Source organism: Anolis sagrei, chromosome 3, assembly GCF_037176765.1.
Source record: "Anolis sagrei isolate rAnoSag1 chromosome 3, rAnoSag1.mat, whole genome shotgun sequence".
Taxonomy (NCBI): domain Eukaryota; kingdom Metazoa; phylum Chordata; class Lepidosauria; order Squamata; family Dactyloidae; genus Anolis; species Anolis sagrei.
Genome location: NC_090023.1, coordinates 12,375,758 through 12,396,003, shown reverse-complemented (window position 1 = coordinate 12,396,003; position 20,246 = coordinate 12,375,758). Strand labels below are relative to the sequence as shown.

Here is a 20,246-nt window from a genome sequence, read left to right as displayed (position 1 = left end):
TTTCAGTTAGCAGATGACCTCTCCTTCTGAAAACACATAAAGGCAAAAGTTAGACCCCTGAACTCTCAATCTGTGGCATTTTTCAAGGACTAATCCGTTAATAGGATAATCATATAGTTGGGAGGGAATGCAAGGGAGATCTAGTCTAGCCCTCTGCCATGCAGGAAAGTACAACTAAAGTACATTAAAGAGGTGGCCCCTGATTTCTTTATAAAAAAAATATCCAGAGAAGGAGAACCCATCATCCTCAGACAAAGTCACTGTATTACTATCAAAAAAGTCCTTCCTAATGGTTAAGTGAGATCTCTTTTCATAGTCTCTGGAATAGCAGAAAACAAATTTATTGCATCTTAATTATGACATATCTTCAGCTACTTAAATATGGCTCACTACTTCATCTTCTCTTCTCAGAGCTAAACATGACCAACTTCCCAAGGTTTTTCTCAAAGGGCTTGGCTTCCAAAATTTTTACTATCTTGGTTGCCCTTCTCAGAACAAGATATAGCTCACGAGAGGAAAAGAGACATCAAGCAAACTTGCATATTTCTTTAAGTTCCAATGTAAAATTATTTCATAGAATCATAGAATCATAGAATCAAAGAGTTGGAAGAGACCTCATGGGCCATCCAGTCCAACCCCCTGCCAAGAAGCAGGAATATTGCATTCAAATCACCCCTGACAGATGGCCATCCAGCCTCTGTTTAAAAGCTTCCAAAGAAGGAGCCTCCACCACACTCCGGGGCAGAGAGTTCCACTGCTGAACGGCTCTCACAGTCAGGAAGTTCTTCCTAATGTCCAGATGGAATCTCCTTTCTTGTAGTTTGAAGCCATTGTTCCGTGTCCTAGTCTCCAAGGAAGCAGAAAACAAGCTAGCTCCCTCCTCCCTGTGGCTTCCTCTCACATATTTATACATGGCTATCATATCTCCTCTCAGCCTTCTCTTCTTCAGGCTAAACATGCCCAGTTCCCTAAGCCGCTCCTCATAGGGCTTGTTCTCCAGACCCTTGATCATTTTAGTCGCCCTCCTCTGGACACTTTCCAGCTTGTCAATATCTCTCTTGAATTGTGGTGCCCAGAATTGGACACAATATTCCAGATGTGGTCTAACCAAAGCAGAATAGAGGGGTAGCATTACTTCCTTAGATCTAGACACTATGCTCCTATTGATGCAGGCCAAAATCCCATTGGCTTTTTTTGCCGCAACATCACATTGTTGGCTCATGTTTAACTTGTTGTCCACGAGGACTCCAAGATCTTTTTCACACGTACTGCTCTCGAGCCAGGCGTCCCCCATTCTGTATCTTTGCATCTCATTTTTTCTGCCAAAGTGGAGTATCTTGCATTTGTCACTGTTGAACTTCATTTTGTTAGTTTTGGCCCATCTCTCTAATCTGTCAAGATCGTTTTGAATTCTGCTCCTGTCCTCTGGACTATTGGCTATCCCTCCCAATTTGGTGTCGTCTGCAAACTTGATGATCATGCCTTCTAGCCCTTCATCTAAGTCATTAATAAAGATGTTGAACAGGACCGGGCCCAGGACGGAACCCTGCGGCACTCCACTCGTCACTTCTTTCCAGGATGAAGAGGAAGCATTAGTGAGCACTCTCTGTGTTCGTCCACTTAACCAATTACAGATCCACCTCACCGTAGTTTTGCTATTTGAAAAAAAGCAATTTGTGAACTGCCTTGAGTCCCCTTTCGGGTTGAGAAAGGCAGGGTAGAAGCTAAGTAAGTAAACAAATAATAATACATTTTCATGTAAGCACATGAGTATTGGTTTATTTTACAGAAATGCAGTGTATTTGGCCAGAGAATTTATACGACTTTGGACTTAACATATCATTGTACCACTCTCAGTTGTGCCTCATGCACAGGAAGGATCTTGTCAGGCCTTATTTGACTGATTCCTCCATGGAAAAAGAAAGGGACAAAGACTGCCAGGAGGATGGGCATCAAGTGAAGCCAGAGAGGGTTTGTATCCCTGTTGTGACAGAAGCAGAACACAGAGGTGGAAGCTCTGCATTATGTCACACATTGACAACTGCAGCACAGCAAACAAAGTTACAAGAAATAATGTCTTCCAACTTTAGTAAACTATGATGGCTAATGAAGATATCTGTGCTACTTTACCCCTGTTCCTGCTGTTGTTGCAGTGTACTTTCAAGTCAATTCTGTCATTGGCAAGCCTAAGGCAAGCCTATCACCAGCTTTTCTTGGCACAATCTGTTCAGAGGGGAATTTGCACACATTCCTACAATTTTGTCAACAGTACTGAGGACAAGAAGGTCCCACATGACATGCAGATATTTTGTTTTATTCACTATATTTATATACTGCCCTTCTCAGCCCACAGGCAAGTTCACAAGGCAACAATTCAATGCCTAACAACATCATAAAAACATTTAAAACATTTAAAAACATTGACATATAATATAAAACAATAAAAAATTCAGTAAACAAATCATTTTATATTATTCACCATTGACTTTATGAGATTCATAGAATCATAGAATCAAAGAGTTGGAAGAGACCTCATGGGCCATCCAGTCCAACCCCCTTCCAAGAAGCAGGAATATTGCATTCAAATCACCCCTGACAGATGGCCATCCCACCTCTGTTTAAAAGCTTCCAAAGAAGGAACCTCCACCACACTCCGGGGCAGAGAGTTCCACTGCTGAACGGCTCTCACAGTCAGGAAGTTCTTCCTCATGTTCAGATGGAATCTCCTCTCTTGTAGTTTGAAGCCATTGTTCCGCGTCCTAGACTCCAAGGAAGCAGAAAACAAGCTTGCTCCCTCCTCCCTGTGGCTTCCTCTCACATATTTATACATGGCTATCATATCTCCTCTCAGCCTTCTCTTCTTCAGGCTAAACATGCCCAGCTCCTTAAGCCGCTCCTCATAGGGCTTGTTCTCCAGACCCTTGATCATTTTAGTCACCCTCCTCTGGACACATTTCAGCTTGTCAATATCTCTCTTGAATTGTGGTGCCCAGACTGATCAAAGTCTTTGTTTCTGTGATCCAGAGATTGATTCAAAGGGATGACAAGATATGGGAGATGAAGATTGTGTCAATGAATGTAGAGATGGAGTCCCTAATTCAGAAGGGTATGAGACTGGAATGTCTTCTATGGTAGATCATCTCATGGCTCCTCCCTCAAGTATCAATTGAGAACTTTGATGGAGCTTTTTACTGTCAAAACTCTATGCTCTTAAAATGTTCCTTCTTAGTTGACACAAGGAGATCGTAGGGTGAGACATAGCCAGAAGGATCGGCTTGCCTGGCTTCGTCCCTTGTCTTCAACTCTTTCAAAAATAATTGCTTTGCTCATCCCAAATCTGAGTCCCTACCAATTCTTTAGAAGCTGCTTTTGATCTTGACTAAGCCTCAGTCACAGTTCCCTTGTTGGTAGGTTGAACATTTATTCTATTACAGGAACCAAAATTAATTCTTATGGCCTTCAAAAGACCTTACAGAGCTAACACTTTCCACCTGCATGTTTTCATTATGCTATTATTTGTTATATGCTTTGTCATCAAGGTGATATACAAAACCAGTCTCAATGTACAAATACACCTGAGGTAGATTTATATTGATACAGAAAAAACATGCAAATATTTGTGAACAGGATGCATTCTTGACCATATAATATTGATGCTACCAACAACATTCCTAAATTACATCGAAATAATATTTCTGCTTCCCTGTGTGATCTATGATTCACATATCCTTTGCTGATCGAAATACTAGAAGGTTCACACCATTTCCAGTTTTAACAATGTTGGACTCCGCTTCTCTCAATTTGCTCTTTCTAATTGTCGTTGTGGTTCTGACTGTGGTCGGATTGATGGGAAATGGCTTTATCACCATTGCAAGTTGCTATGACTGGATCAGAAGGAAAACACTATCATCATCCCATATGATAACGCTGGCTCTGAGTCTATCCCGATTGTTTTTTCTCGGGATGATGTTGAACACTCATTGTTTGTTCCTTTATGACATTGGCAATCCAAAATGTATGCCGAGGATTATTCTTGTCTTCTTGTGTTTTTCCAATGCTTTCAGCCTTTGGATAGTGACTGTGCTTGTAATCTTTTATTGTGTGAAAATTGTCAACTTTACCCAGCCACTCTTTGTGAAAATGAAGCTGAGGATTTCTAGGATGGTTCTCCAAATGCTCCTAGGATCATGGTTGGTTTCCTTCCTTGTTTCCATCCCTTTCTTCTGGTATGAAAATTGTGAGAATTTTTGCAATGGATCAAAAATAGTTTGGGGCAGCATCAGTGGACCATGTCAAGCTCAGACTCTACCAAATAGACTTGCTTTTGCTTTATATACGGTGGGGACATTTCTGCCTGCTATTATGTACTTAATTTCTTCTGTCATATTGATTCACTCCCTTGTACATCATGTTAAGAGACTACAAGGGAACACTGAAGGTTTTCCAGATCAGAGGCTAGTTGTTCACCTCAGAGCTGTTAAAATGCTGGTTTCCTTTCTTGTCCTCTACACTGCCAACCTTGTATCTGTGGTTGCAATCACCTTGTTCCCCAGCATTTTGACTCATATTATCGCCACAACTGCCATTGTTAGCTACCATTCAGGACATACCATTACTTTGATTTTCATAGATTCCCAGTTAAAGCAAGCATTAAACAAGCTGCTATGTGGTGCCATGAGGCAATGTCTGAGCAAACCCCTGTCATCCTTCCATCTCAAGACCTCCAAAAGAACGTCATCTCCATAAGGAAATGAGCATTATTTTACGTTGCTTCTAGTCTTGACAAACTGTTTATTGGTTTCTTCAAAATGCCCTGAATGTTACCCTAGAGGAGAAATTTCCAGACTGACCTTATTTCTAGGTGACAAATGTGGGCTTGGAGGAATCTGGGGATATTTCATCAGTTTTGTGTCTGAGGATGCTTGCCATAGATGCAGGCGAAACGTCAGGAGAAATGCCTCTAGAACATGGCCATATAGCCCGAGAAAACCCACAAGAACTGAGTGATTCCAGCCATGAAAGCCTTCGACAATACATTGAACATCTCTACGGGGAGAAACTGTTCCAAGACACATGGAAATTGGAAAAACACCTCTGAGGATGCTTGCCATAGATGCAGGCGAAACGTCAGGACAAATGCCTCTAGAACATGGCCATATAGCCCGAAAAAACCCACAAGAACTGAGTTTTGTGTCTTCCCTCCTTCGTTTGTTTTAACTGTTTCCATTCTATTTATGAAGAAATCTGTGAATTTGGTAAGTTTTCGTCCAGGTCTTAAGTTGAAGGGACCTACCAAAAGAATACTATACATTCTCCTTTTCTAGTCCTATAACTGATGAGTCTGCTCGCAGACTCTTGGGTGCATCTACACTGTTGGATGAAGACGGTTTGAGCACTTCAACTGCCATAGCTGAATTCTATGGAATTATGAGAGCTGTAGTTTTACAAGGACTTTATCTTTCTCTGTCAAAGAGTGCTAGTACTTAAACAAATCAGTGTAGCCTGTAAATTGCATAGACGCACCATCAGTGAAGCTACTTCAGAAATATAGTTCAGTGCAATTTGAAATATTATAATAGTCCACTTTTAAATTTTGCTCCATTAATCATTGTGAGTGTCTGTACATGTATGAATGGAAACTAATAAATAATGTTGAGCTTATTCCTGGTGAGGACCTGTTACTGAAAGGGATCTGTTTGTTATGAGATCCTCAACCTAATACTATGCAAGAATCATCACTCCCCCCTGTTATAGTATACCCCATTCAACAGAATCCCTACTTATTCTCTGTAGTATTTTCTTGATGCTGGAAGCAGTGGAAGCTGATGTTTCTAATATCACTGGTGAACGAATTCCATCCAGATTTTGGTCTGAACTTTACTATTTTGGCACAGTGGTAAAGTGCATAAGCCAACTATTAAGTTATGGTTGAGGGAGCAAAATTATCTGGTGACCTGTTTAATCAAATGCACAGTAGAACATTCACATTTTTAGTGGGTTGTTGTAGGTTTTTTCGGGCTATATGGCCATGGTCTAGAAGCATTCTCTCCTGACATTTTGCCTCTCCTGACGTTTCACCTGCATCTATGGCAAGCATCCTCAGAGTTAGTGAGGTCTGTTGGAACTAGGAAAAGGGGTTTATATATCTGTGGAATGACCAGGGTGAGACAAAGGACTCTTGTCTGCTGGAGCTAGGTGTGAATCTTTCAACTGACCACCTTGATTAGCATACAATGGGCTGACTGTGCCTGGAGCAAACTTTTGTTGAAAGGAATTAGATGTCCCTGCCTGCTTTCTCTCTGTTGTTGTGCTGTTGCAATTTTAGAGTTTTTTTAGTCTTTACAAAAACTGGATAGGGTGGGTGCCGGTCTAATCTCCTTGGGGAGGGAGTTCCCGGGGGGCCACCACTGAGAAGGCCCTCTCTCTCATCCCCACCACCCACACTTGTGGCGGAGGTGGAAGCAAGAGAAGGGCCTCCCCAGAAGATCTTAGAGCTTGTGCAGGTTCGTGGGGAAAGATGTGATCGCAAAGATAGGCAGTTCCAAATCATAGAATCATAGAATCAAAGAGTTGGAAGGGACCTCATGGGCCATCCAGTCCAACCCCTGCCAAGAAGCAGGAATATTGCATTCAAAGAAAAGAATCCCTTTTTATTGTTTTTAATGTCCCTGGCAAGCCTGAGCTCGTTTTGTGCTTTAGCCTTACGGACCTTTTCCCTACAGGTGTTGGCTATTTGTTTGAATTCTTCTTTGGTGATTTCTCCCTTTTTCCACTTCTTGTGCATGTCTCTTTAGGGCTATTATAGACCTACAAAGCCCTAAATGATCTGGGGCCAAATTATTTAAAAGACCACCTACTGCCATATAAATCTTCCAGAAATTTGAAATCTTCAGATGGTGTCTTGTTGCATGTCCCTGTCACTTGTGAATTTTGGTTAGGGGGTAAACGTAGCAGGGCTTTTTTTCTTTAGCAGCTCCTATACAATGGAACATCCTATCCATTTCCCTCAAGCTTTTGGTGGGCATGTGAGCATCCACATGGCATTTAGTGTTTGAAATTATAGTTTTAAATGTTTTAAAACTGGATTTTAGGATTATTTTTAGTCTTCTTTCGGGAGTGTTCAAAACATACTATATGTATTTTAAAAATATTTTTATACTCATGCTGTTTTAATTGGCTTTTATTTGTTTGTCGCCTCAGGGGCTCTTGTGGGCTGGGAGGAAATGTAGAAATACTTCAAATAAGTAAATAATGAATTAGCAAATATTGCAAATGCTCAGTTTTCATAGGAGAGACTGGGAAACAAGCCAGAATGAAATAATACCTAATATTTGCATACCCTAAAGCAACACCAGGATAAAATATACAGGACTGATTTCAAGTGACTTCCTGCTGTAGATGAACAAGAAGCATTTGAGAACCATGTATGCATTCTTTGAGGTTACCATAAGCATGGTAAGAGATCCTAGACTTAGCTTCTACCATTGAAATGGGGAAACTAGAAATCATTTCATAGGATTACCCAAAGGACTTGATTATTTATAGATAATACTTGGATAAAGCAACTCAGAAAAACTAGCAACAGTGAACATGAGGACTGCAAATTCTCTTCATGCCACCACTCAGGTTGTTATTCTGACTTTCTGTGCTCTGGGGATAACATTCAATGCCTTTATTTTGGTCATTGGCTACCTAGACTGGGCAACAAGGAAAAAACTGCCTGCCTGTGACATGATTATAAGTTGTCTTAGTTCATCTAGACTTCTTCTGCAAGGGACAATATTGTACTCTACACTTTCCCAAGGGACACACCACTGGAACGTACTCAGGGTACAATCGGCCCTCCTCATCTTGTCCAGCACTGCTTGCCTTTGGTTTGCTGCTTGCCTCAGTGCCTTTTACTGTGCAAAGATTGGCACTTTCACCCAGCGGCATTTCCTGCTAATGAAGCTGAGAATCTCTGGGATGGTTCCATATCTTCTTCTGGGATCAATGTTGGTCTCTTTGATCTCTTCTGTTCCTTTCATCAGGACAGATTTCAGTGTTCACCTCTGTAACTCAACCAGGAGTCCTGTGAAAAACACCACCGGTGACAACACCGTCGGAAGCATCTCCTACTTCAAGGTTTTCATCCTGTACCTGACTTGGGTGACCATTCCTCTTCTGTTCTTCACAGCATCATCCACCCTCCTAATTGCATCTCTCTGGAGGCACACCAAACAGATGAGACGCAGCATGACTGACTTCAAGGATCTGAGCACACAGGTTCACAACACTGCCATCAAAACGCTGATCTCCTTCCTAGTGCTTTATATCTGCAGCTTTGTAGCTGAGATTCTGCTTGGGATCCCTTCCTGCCTATCTAGGAATCCATGGAAACACACTATCTGTTCATTCATCGTTGCTGTATGTCCCTCCATCCATTCCATTCTTTTGATTCTCTTTAATGACAGGCTGAAGCAGGCACTCAAAGGCATTCTGCTTTCCATGAAATGCCATGGGGGGAAAGCCTGTTCCTAAGAGCCTGCCAAAAAGGAGAGGGAGACAGTTCTGTCGCCTGAAAGGACCTGGGAGGATGAATTTACTCATAGTTAAGATGAGCAAATTCATCCTTTCAGGTCCTTCCAGAATGCAGTTATGTTTGTAAACATAGGCCTTCTATTTCTATTTGTAGTTCTTCTATTTCAGCAGTTATGTCCATTTCAGGATGCTTTTAGTAGAGGGGTTGTTGTTGTTTTGCAAATGCACAGTGTAACTAGTTACACGCAGGAAACTGAAATGTGGAGTTTTGTCTTTGATAATATTAAATGTATTTTTCTTTCTTCTCTAGGAAGCAATATAAATTAATGGAAAAAAGGGGCTATATGGCCATGTTCTAGAGGCATTCTCTCCTGACATTTCACCTGAATCTATGGCAAGCAACCTCAGAGGTAGTGAGGTCTGTTGGAACTAAGAAAATGCGTTTATATATCTGTGGAAAGACCAGGGTGGGACAAGGAACTCTTGTCTGTTGGAGCTAGGTGTGAATGCTACAAGGCGTAGAGCTTTTTCGACCTATGCTCCAATTCTGTGGAACTCATTGCCTCCATACATTAGAGCAATTTCGGAGTTGCGACCTTTTGTAAAGGCACTCAAGACTTGGCTGTTTGGTTGTGCATTTAAGTAAACAGATCTAATTTGCCAAATAGTCACTGTTGAATGTTTTTATGCTGAATGTTTGTATATTGTGTAAATGCTATTTTAGATTGTAAGTCGCTCGGAGCACCTTGGTGGAGAGCGACTAATTAAGAAATAAAGTGAAGTGAAGTGAAATGATATGAATGTTTCAACTGACCACCTTGATTAGCATTTGATGGCCTGACAGAGCATGGGGCAATCTTTTGTTGGGAGGTGATTAGATGTCCCAGATTCTTTCCTCTCTGTCATTTAAAAAGATTAAAAGATTTCTTTTTAATCTTTTTTCACAGAGGCTATGGTGTCCAAACATTTTCATTGTCTCTATTAAAACACGCCAGAATCTGAATTCTACCAGTACTCATGGTTGTAATTATTTATACACTATTTTTTAACTTCAATCTCTGGTTGATCAAGGCATTAAGAAATTGGGAGCCCAATTGACAGAGCTCAATGGCTACTAGGGTTCTTTCTATAGTTTTATTCTGAGAAGGCTGAGAGGAGATATGATAGCCATGTGTGAGAGGAAGCCACAGGGAGGAGGGAGCAACCTTGTTTTCTTCTTCCTTGGAGACTAGGACGTGGAACAATGGCTTCAAACTCAAGAGAGGAGATTCCATCTGAACATGAGGAAGAACTTCCTGACTGTGAGAGCCGTTCAGCAGTGGAACTCTCTGCCCCGGAGTGTGGTGGAGGCTCCTTCTTTGGAGGCTTTTAAGCAGAGGCTGGATGGCCATGTGTCAGGGGTGATTTGAGTGCAATGTTCCTGCTTCTTGGCAGGTGGTTGGACTGGATGGCCAATGAGGTCTCTTCCAATTCTTTGATTCTATGATTCAGTGGCTCTGTGGGTCTAGACCAGGCATGGGCAAACTTCAGCTTTCCAGATGTTTTGGATTTCAACTCCCACAATTCTTTACAGCCCACTGGCTGTTAGGAATTGTGGAATTGAAGTCCAAAATATCTGATCGCAATATCTTTCTGGACTCTAAAATTCTGCAATTATAACCTGATCACACACTTTAAAAAAATGCACAGCTCTTCTGAACAAAGCTTGCCAAGAAAACCTCAAGAGAGAGCGGTTCACCATAAATCAGAATGAGCTTGAAGGTAAATAAGAAGAGCAAACATAGTGGAGGGTAGAAAGAGATGAAGTATTTGAAGGGAAGCTTCACCAAACCACACTGCTCTTTAAAATTAGAAATAAAGTAATGCTGTAATTTCTTATCCATGTTGTCACTTTAGCAACAAAAGCAGGTAATTGTGAACTTCTGTTTTCTTGCTTCTTGGCAGGGGGTTGAACTGGATGGCCCATGAGGTCTCTTCCAACTCATTGATTCAGTAGTTAGGGAAAAATTCTATTAAGGACATATAGAAACAACCACTGTATTTACTACAGATAAAGAGAACTTCTCTGTGGTGGCTCCATGGCTGTGGATCTCCTTCCTCAATGACATTGGATCTTCCCTCTCCCAATGTTTTGAACAATAGATGGATCAACTGGGAAAAGAATGTTTTTCTCCATAATCCAGAATGGATGAATCTGGTTTATGATTTTGAACCAGCAAACTGTTTTTAAATCAAATATTCATAACTGTTTTAACTGTGTTAATTGTAACTATGATTTTTAATGTATTGTATTGGCATTTAATGGCTCCCTGTTGTAAGCCATCCTGAGTACCTCTTCACTGGTGAGAAGGATGGGATAGAAGTGCTTGAAATACATAAATAAATGTGTTTGATTCTCATTTAAAAGCTAACCATTCCACTTTGCATATATTAAACAAAAGTTGCATCTACATAATAGAATTTATGCATTGTCAAAGGCTTCCATGGCTGGAATCACTGGGGTGTTGTAGGTTTTTTTGGGCTATATGGCCATGTTCTAGAAGCATTCTCTCCTAACGTTTTGCCTGCATCTATGGCAAGAATCCTCAGAGATTGTGAGGTGTGGCAGACATCCTCAGAGGTTGTGAGACCTCACAACCTCTGAGGATGCCTGTCATAGATGCAGATGAAACGTCAGGAGAGAATGCTTTTAGAACATGGCCATATAGCCCAAAAAACCTACAACAACCCAGTTTGACACTATTTTAACTATCATGGTTCAATGATATCATGGGAGTCGTAGTTTTGTAAAGCACCAGCACTCTTTGGCAGAGAATGCTAAAGACTTTGTGAAATGCAGGATCAACAACATGGGTGGAAGAGAAGCAGGAGTAAAATAGAGAAGACCCTGTAAAACTACAACTCCCATGATTCCATAGCACTAAGCCATGCTAGTTTGAGCAGTGTCAAACCATATTAGTTCTACAGTGTAGATGAACCCTAAATTAGGAACCAAAACTTATATAATTCCTCAGTGTTTGCACTTCTTTAATGAAAACACGAATACAAAATGCTTCCATATGGGGACATTTTATAGAAAAATTCATAGATTAGTGGAAATGCCATATAAAAAATGTATAATAGGCAATATTACTTACAGAAATGAATCTATTAAGTAAAATTGCATACTAAAATATATCAGCTTGGGTAAAAGGTATCTAACAGACCATATCTATCCATATGTTTCCATCCACACCCTGGGATCCACAAGAGATCATAGAATCATAGAATCATAGAATCAAAGAGTTGGAAGAGACCTCATGGGCCATCCAGTCCAACCCCCTGCCAAGAAGCAGGAATATTGCATTCAAATCACCCCTGACACATGGCCATCCAGCCTCTGCTTAAAAGCTTCCAAAGAAGGAGCCTCCACCACACTCCGGGGCAGAGAGTTCCACTGCTGAACGGCTCTCACAGTCAGGAAGTTCTTCCTCATGTTCAGATGGAATCTCCTTTCTTGTAGTTTGAAGCCATTGTTCCGCGTCCTAGTCTCCAGGGAAGCAGAAAACAAGCTTGCTCCCTCCTCCCTGTGGCTTCCTCTCACATATTTATACATGGCTATCATATCTCCTCTCAGCCTTCTCTTCTTCAGGCTAACCATGCCCAGCTCCTTAAGCCGCTCCTCATAGGGCTTGTTCTCCTGATCTTTTATCATTTTAGTCGCTCTCCTCTGGACACATTCCAGCTTGTCAATATCTCTCTTGAATTGTGGTGCCCAGAACTGGACACAATATTCCAGGTGTGGTCTAACCAAAGCAGAATAGAGGGGTAGCATTACTTCCCAAGATCTAGACACTATGCTCCTATTGATGCAGGCCAAATCCCATTGGCTTTTTTTGCTGCCACATCACATTGTTGGCTCATGTTTAACTTGTTGTCCATGAGGACTCCAAGATCTTTTTCACACGTACTGCTCTCGAGATGGCCTTCTATCAGTCCCACCATCTTCACAGAATGGTTTGTGGGAACATGAGAAATGATGTTCTCAGTTGGTTTGGAACTCCTTCCCAAGGAAGAATTTGTACAGTCTTTTTCAACATGCAATCCAATGTGTGAGTCATGATTTTGTTAAAAGACACAGAAAACCATTCAGTCATATAATCTTCCACCTGCATTCTCAAGGGTCAAAATAAACCACGTCAACTGCAGTGCACAATAAGAAGCATAATAGGGTCAAAGATATGCTTTTCTTCTTGTTTCTAATCTTCCCCCCACCCTTGGTCAGATGACAGATGATGTTCCAATTTGCCTAAAGCAGGATATAGACTCTGCCATGAAACATCTCTCTGATTTGCATCCTGGGAGACTCTATGCTAAAATGGTTTCAAATATTATTTTGGAACTACTTCCTGCTCCTAGAGAAATACACACACACAAGCATCTTATATTTAGATATACAAATTATACCTGATCCAGATGATAGGTTATGCAAATACAGTGCTTGCACAATGAAAACCTGTCATTATAGGATTGCATCTGAGAAACGGTATGATCATTGGGATATGGCACAGAATGAATTTGATATTTCCAGATTGTTGCACTGAAAGTATTCTGAAATGTCTGCTTGTAATGTGAGAACTGAGATCGCTCAATCCTGGTTTTCCCCTGACTGTTCCTATTGACTGTAGGTGTTCTCATCTGGGCATTTGACAGCCTTAAAGCAACTTAAACCATCTTAAGCAGAACACACATGTGGTTATATTGTGGCCACATGCCTAATACCAACCTTCTACAGATACTGGGTAATTACTATGTAATGGAATTTGAAAAAAAAATCTGTTCCTGGTTTGAAAGTGTGATTTCCTGTTTAATTGTTTGGTACTTACTTTGAAAGTAGTTGTTATACTTCAGAAACTTCATTTTTGTGACTGCCACAAACTATGTTGAATTGATTGGGACTCTCTGGACCTCATCACATGGCGGCGGCAGTGGAGGGGAGCGGGGGATTCTCAATGCATTGTGATGAATTTGATGGGGCATGGCAGGGGACATGGGAAACCCATTGCTCAATGCCCTGCATTGCCCCATATCTTTTCCTGAGAGGAGATTTCCCCCCTCTCCCCTTGTTTCTATGCAACACGGGAAGCCTCCTGCAATGCATGGACCTGTCATCAGGCATGGAACCCCACCAGAAGTAGATCAATGTCATGCAAAGGGATCCAGCAGGCTCCATGCCTGAAGAGAGGTTCAAGCATCGAAGGACAGGCAATTTTGCCCATCTGATGAAGTGCTATATAAGCTGAAAAACAATAGCAAAATGTGCTTTAGTATGTCCTGCAAAAACAGGACAGTTTGACTGCAGTTTAATAAATTTTTCTGTGTTTTTATGTTAGAACCAATTAGGAAATTATATTTATAACCAAGGAACAAAAATTGTGTTCCATAGTGTTATATATCTGCCAGTGTGTCTACTTCTTGTTCTGTTTTTTAAAAAAGGCATAGTGGCTGTTTGTGCAATCACAGGGATTCAAGTGGTACATTGAAACTCTAGAATTAGGACAGTAAATAAAGAGCAATGCTAAAAAAACCAGGGGAATTCCAGACAGGAAACAACCAGGGCCACCTAACACCTCCCAACAAAGGAATCCCCAGGGAGGAAGCAGTCAGGCTTTGAAGCTGCAAGGCTATTCAATACTAATCAAGGTGGACAATTGCAACATTCACATTTGCCTCAAACAGATAAGAGTTATTTCTTCCCACCCTGGATATTCCACAGCTATTTAAACCTCATTTGCCTATTTTCCAACAGACCTCACAACTTCTGAGGATGCCTGCCATATATGTGGGTGAAACATCAGGAGAGTATGCTTCTGGAACATGGCCATGCAGCCTAGAAAACTCAAAGCAACCCAGTGATTTTGACCATGAAAACCTTCAACAACATATTGCAAATACTTTTATACAGTCCAGTAAAGTGCAGCAGGATAGCTGGAATCTTGTTGACTACTCCCAGCTAGAGTAGATTAACTGTTGAATGGCAAGTCAACAGATAGATAAATACTGTGGATTCAATGGCTCTATTCAAAAAACACCATATTTGAAAGGCGATGTCTCCATGTAGCAACCCATCAGAACCTTGAGATCTACAAGAGAAAGCTTTATTTTGATCTCACCACCATCACAGTCTCACTTAGAGAGGATGTGAGGGAGAGAGCCTTCTATCTGGCTGTTCCCACCCTTTTCCCTCTGGAACTCTCTTCTATCAAGATGCCTTCAAACTGCAATAATAGTCAATTTAGATGTGTTCTTTGAGTCGATAAAAAAACTCCAACAAATGAGAAAAATACATATGCATACACACATTTCAAGATGATGCTCTTGATCTAAATTATGACCCTTGCCTTGAAGAAGACAGGGACAAACTTTGAGACCTGGGAATCTGAAATTTGTGTGTGTTTTGCATGCTTCTTTCCAGAACAGGGGACCTAAGCAATCAATAGACTTGTCACTATGTCAGAACAAGCAGCATGAAGTGGCTGCCTCAGGTGATTTATGCTCAGGAACAATAAATAGTAGACTCTTCTACTGCTCTGTTTTGGTATGGACAGTCCCAATTAATTCTCTGCCCATGCCACATTTTGAGCTGCTTTTGAAAAATCTGAGTTTCATTTTCCTTCTTCTGTTTGCCCTCAGTTTACTTTGGTTATCCCAAACTGTTCAAAGTGGAAAAGTAGTTCACACTCAATCCATTTTATGGGGTGGGGGTGGGGAGATAAGATGTGCTGCTACGGCTGTACCAGAAGCTTCAGCTTCATTTTCTTTCTATTGAGTGTTTGCATATATTCCAAGGTTCCATGCATTTTGCAGTAAGGTGGCTTCCCTTGGTTTGCAATTATAGGGCCAATGACCTGTCTATCATTGTTAAGTTTTGGTTCTGCCCCTTTTTCCAGGGCTCTGGGAGGGAAAGGGAACCATTTTTAGTTCAGTCTTATAGTGCAAAGCTTAGCTATAGGGGTTCAGCTCCATCCAGGCCCGCAGCCAAGATTTCGTTTCGGGGGGGGGGGGGGGGGTGTGTGAATTTTTTTCAGGGGGGGTTTCGGGGGGGTCTGAGTTTCGGGGGGGGGGGGGGGCTGAGTCTGAGTGAAAGATGGTCTAGCTTAGCAAACCTTTTGTATCATTACCCCAATACCCCCATGCATATGGGATATATTGAGTATGGTGATCAGATCATGATATGAATAAACATAACAGTTTAAATAATGCACCAGTAAGGCCTTTTCACGAACCACCATGAAAATTTCGGAGGGGGCTGAAGCCCCTCAAGCCCCCCCCCCCCCCCCCCCCCCCCCCCGCCTACATGCCTGGCTCCATCTGTAGACAAGCTTCGTTTCTCATAGCATCCGGGGAAACAGCTCCACATCTTTCATGGAAAATATCCAAAAGAACTCCAGATGGAGAATCTACAAGCCTTGGCTGGTAGGTCTACTCGGGTACCCAGAAGCAATTGGAGCTGGGAGTAGAACCCACACCAGCTAGCATAGGAAGTAGATTGCCTGGGAGGGGTTAAAAGGATTTTCCTTTTAAAGAAAAGAAACAGTTCACGAAGCCAGTTACCTGTCCATTTGGGCAAGTTAAGAAGCATTTGTTTGACTTGTTGAAGATCTGAGAAGTGTTTGTTTAAATTGTTGAAGATCTAAGCAATAATAAAGGACTTTGTTAAACATTTCAAGCATCTAAAGACTTTTATATAGGAAAATCCTTAGGGCCTCTCAGCCAAGGCAACCCGGCTTCCAGCTAGGCGCAAAGAGCACGTCTTGTTCAAAAGACAATTATTATAGGCCCAGTGTGTGACAGCACATAAGAAGAAAGGAAGTCTTGCTCTTCCCATGGTCATATTGCTCTTCAGCTCAATGGAAGATGCTGTTGTGTCACCAGATTGAAAACAAGATTGAGTTGCCATCTTGTTCCTTTGCTTCCAGCAGTTAGAAAAAGTCTTAGTGAGCCTTGAAAATAGGACTCTTTGACAATTGAGCAGTCACTGCATAAAACGTCATCCAGAACACCTTTACATTCTCACATATATTTTGGGTTCCCAACTCATTCATTATTTCCTGATAATGTCACAGCTTCTCACTGTGGGGACTCAAGGAAATGCTAATCAAATCAAGTTAGTTAGAGGCCGTGAAAGAGTGACTGTAGCCTTTGACGGATGTTCAAGTGGTCATTATTTAAGGTGCTGCTGGAGGGCCCATTTGACAACACATCATCCGAGGCGTCGTGAGTTCCTCATTAGAATAGGACAGCAGAGCCGCTGGAGGCTGCCAGGAGCCAAATATATCTGATCAAATGAGGTCAGCATAACATAACATTTCTGTCACTCTAAAGTTACATTGGTAATAAAAATCAGGGCAAATACTTTTCCGAGGCAGACAGATACTTTCCTTAGGGCAATGCCTGCCAGGATACTAGTCTGGGCCAAAGCAGATACTGTGACAAAAGAGTTTTGGCACTGAAATGTTTTTAATGCAAATTGCTGTGAGGGGTTGCGGCAGACCTTAGGGCAGTGGTGCACAACCTGTCTCCCTCCAGGGGTTTTGGACTCCAGCTCCCAGGATTCCTGGCTAGGGCTTCTGGGAGTTGGAGACACAAACTCCTGAAGGGCCACAGATTGTACACTACCGCTTTAGGGGATCATCTATACTGGACAGATCAACTCACTGTACATTTATTTATTTATTTGCATTTTTACCCCACCCTTCTCAACCCCTGAGGGGGGCCTCAGAGCGGATAACACTGCCGCAATATCACAATTTAACAACAATATAAAACCATAAAAACACAATAGATTAAAACAATAACATTAATTATACAATCATAGCCGTTTCCATTATCATAACAATTGCATCTGTTGGGGACAAGAGACAGGGCCTTCTCGGTGGTGGCCCCTTGGCTGTGGAACTCTCTCCCGATGGAGATTAGATCTGCCCCTTCCCTCCTGACCTTCAGAAATCTAGTAAAATCCTGGCCCTGGGACATAGCATTCTCTGAATGATTGGGAATTTCAGCAATTAGCTAATAACTACTGAACACACTGGCAGATTGAGATGAATGTGATTTTATTTTGGTGACTTTATTTTGGTTTTATGTATTTATTCTGTTGTATCTAACTTATTTGGTGTTATTATGTTTTTAGTTGTATTTGTGTATTGATTTTCTGATGTTAGTCAGCCTGAGTCCCTCTGCGGAGGTTGAGAAGTATAAAAGTTGTAAATAAATAAATCATCATATCATCCAATTCAATGTCCAAAGTGCCGTTGTGCCTGCTAGCCAAAAGTTTGGTTCCAAAACCATGATGTCAGTTTTGTCCTAAAGGAAAGGAGGAAGGACTCTAATCTAATCTCGCTGGGGAGCGAATTCCACAAGCGGGGGGCCACCACTGAGAAGTCCCTGTCCCTCATCCCTACCAGATGTGTTTGCGAGGCTGGTGGGACCAAGAACAGGGCCTCCCCGGTGGATCTTAAACTACAAGGTGGAACATAGAGGGAGATACGTTTGGACAAGTAAGCTGGGCTGGAGTCATATAGGGCTTTATAGGCCAAGACCAGCACTTTGAATTGTGCTTGGAAATGGACCGGTAGCCAGTGGAGTTGACATAACTGGGAGGGGGGGAGGGGGGGGGCGGTGGTGTACTCCCTGTATGGTGCACCAGTGAGCAATCTGGCTGCCACTTGTTGGACTAGTTGAATTTTCCAAACAGTCTTCAAAGGCAACCCCACATAGAGTGCATTGTAGTAGTCAATTTGGGATGTAACCAGAGTGTGGCCATGTACATGTGACAAATCTGAGGCCATTGTTCAGATGACTGGGGAATGCATCTGCTCTGCTGGGGCAACCCACACCCCACTGACAGGTATAGTCCTAATCTGTCTCTCGTAGATCCAACTTTGAAGAAAGGAAGAATATTATTTTACAGGTTTCACACACAATTGTCATTACTAAAGTTTGCCATAAAGTACACGCCCCTTTTAGGGTTAACATTTCAAAAATTCCACATATTACAATTTCACAACACCCCTTTTATGAGGACTTTCAGTAATTGGCTAATAAATCTAAACATGACATTATTGGTCCAAACACCAGTTCACTTGAGAAACGACCTCTGTTCCCAACTCTACATTCTCCCAGACTCTTTTCCATTATCTTCCAGATGTTGCTGCTAATTGGTGCTACTTCCCAGAAATTGCAATATACCTCTGCCTACTCTAATTCCCATCAATGAGCTTAATATGAGGTATTTGCAATATGCTGGAAAAGGTTATAGGAATACATCTTCTGTAGAAGACACATACAACGTTGTCAAGGTATTTAGTAGCCCCAGGACACAGACTTTATACCAAGGCAAATCCTAGACAAAGGATCGTAACACTCACCTCCTCCATGTTGCAGCTGCCACTGCTCCTAGCTAGTCACAGAGCTCCGTGTGAGCTGCTGGTCACCTTCTAAAATCATCTTGTACAATCAGCATGATGTTCAGGGCAATCATTCCCCTTCGTGGTTATGCAGGTGCCCCATTATGACAAAGAAAGGAGATCACATGATTATGGAGTTGCAGTTGTGAATGTCAAGAATGGGGGCACCCATGCAACCAGGAAGAAGGAGGCAAGGAGACAGCCTTTGTGTTGCTGATGTGGGTGCCCCATTCTGATGTCAGCAGAAATGTGTGTGAACTCACATGAAGCTCCATGTGAAGCAGTGGTGGCAGCAACATAGCCATGGTGCATCCCCCTGTCTTGGAAAGGATGCTGGTGTCCAGTATGGACAGTGGATTGGAATGAACCAGACCTGATCTAGGTGCCTAGATTGCTTCAAAGCTATAGGGTACCCTAAGAGTTTCCAGCAAAGTGGGGCAAAGTCATTGTAAAGCAAACAAGCAAGAAAACAAACCCTGAGATATTTACCAGAAGTTGCTGTATGTCAACAAGATAGAGAACTTTTCAATTGGTGTTTGGGTCCCCCCATACCAGTTCCGACCCAGTTTACCTGTCTGAATGTATCTCCCTTTACAAACCATCTAGGACCTTATGATCATCCGGAGAGGCCCTGCTCTGGTCCCACCACCATTGCAGTCATGTTTGGCGGGGATAAGAGACAGGGCCTTCTCCATGGTGGCCCCTTGGCTGTGAAACTCCCTTCCTAATGAGGTTAGATCCGCTCCCTCCCTTTGGACCTTCCAGAAGAAACTTAAATCCTGGTTATGGGATCAAGCATTCACAGAATACTTGTGTTACAGGGAAGACAAGATTTTTTTGGACTGTACTTGGACTGTTTTGGATGATGATTTTAATCTGGTGATTTTAATCTGGCGAACTAGTTCTAATTTATACATTTTATTTATTTATTTATTTACTATATTTATATACTGCCCCTCCCAGCTCGCTGGCAACTCAGGGTGGTTTACAGTCACATCAAAGACATAGAAACTATTTTTTAACCTATTTTAATGTATATGGATGTATTTATTATGTTTTATATATCATGTTTGGCATTGAATTTTTGCCGGTTTGGAAGCCGTTCTGAACCCCTCCTTAGAAGTTGAGAAGGAGAGGGTATAAATGTCTGAAATAAATAAATCATAAATATAGACCTATCTTCTGTTGAGGTAGTTCTGACATAAACCTGGAGCTGTTATTTGGATTGAAAGGAAACTTACAGTTGGTGCTAATCCTGCTAATTTTCAGTATACCAGC

The 20,246-nt window shown here is 41.8% G+C and overlaps 1 protein-coding gene and 1 long non-coding RNA gene across 2 annotated transcripts in view; both read left to right on the top strand.

Moving 5' to 3' along the window:
* The window catches only part of LOC132770090 (uncharacterized), an 880,357-nt gene that overhangs the window by 140,284 nt on the left and 719,827 nt on the right, over positions 1 to 20,246 (top strand). The gene's annotated exons all lie outside the window — the stretch shown is intronic.
* LOC132769756 (taste receptor type 2 member 40-like) lies at positions 7,591 to 8,520 on the top strand. Its single transcript, XM_060766688.2, has one exon. It carries the CDS (start codon positions 7,591 to 7,593, stop codon positions 8,518 to 8,520), a length of 930 nt encoding a protein of 309 aa, XP_060622671.2.

Bases quoted from the DNA above. Each gene is read 5' to 3' on its own strand.
- LOC132769756 (XM_060766688.2), top strand. From the start codon at position 7,591: ATGAGGACTGCAAATTCTCTTCATGCCACCACTCAGGTTGTTATTCTG.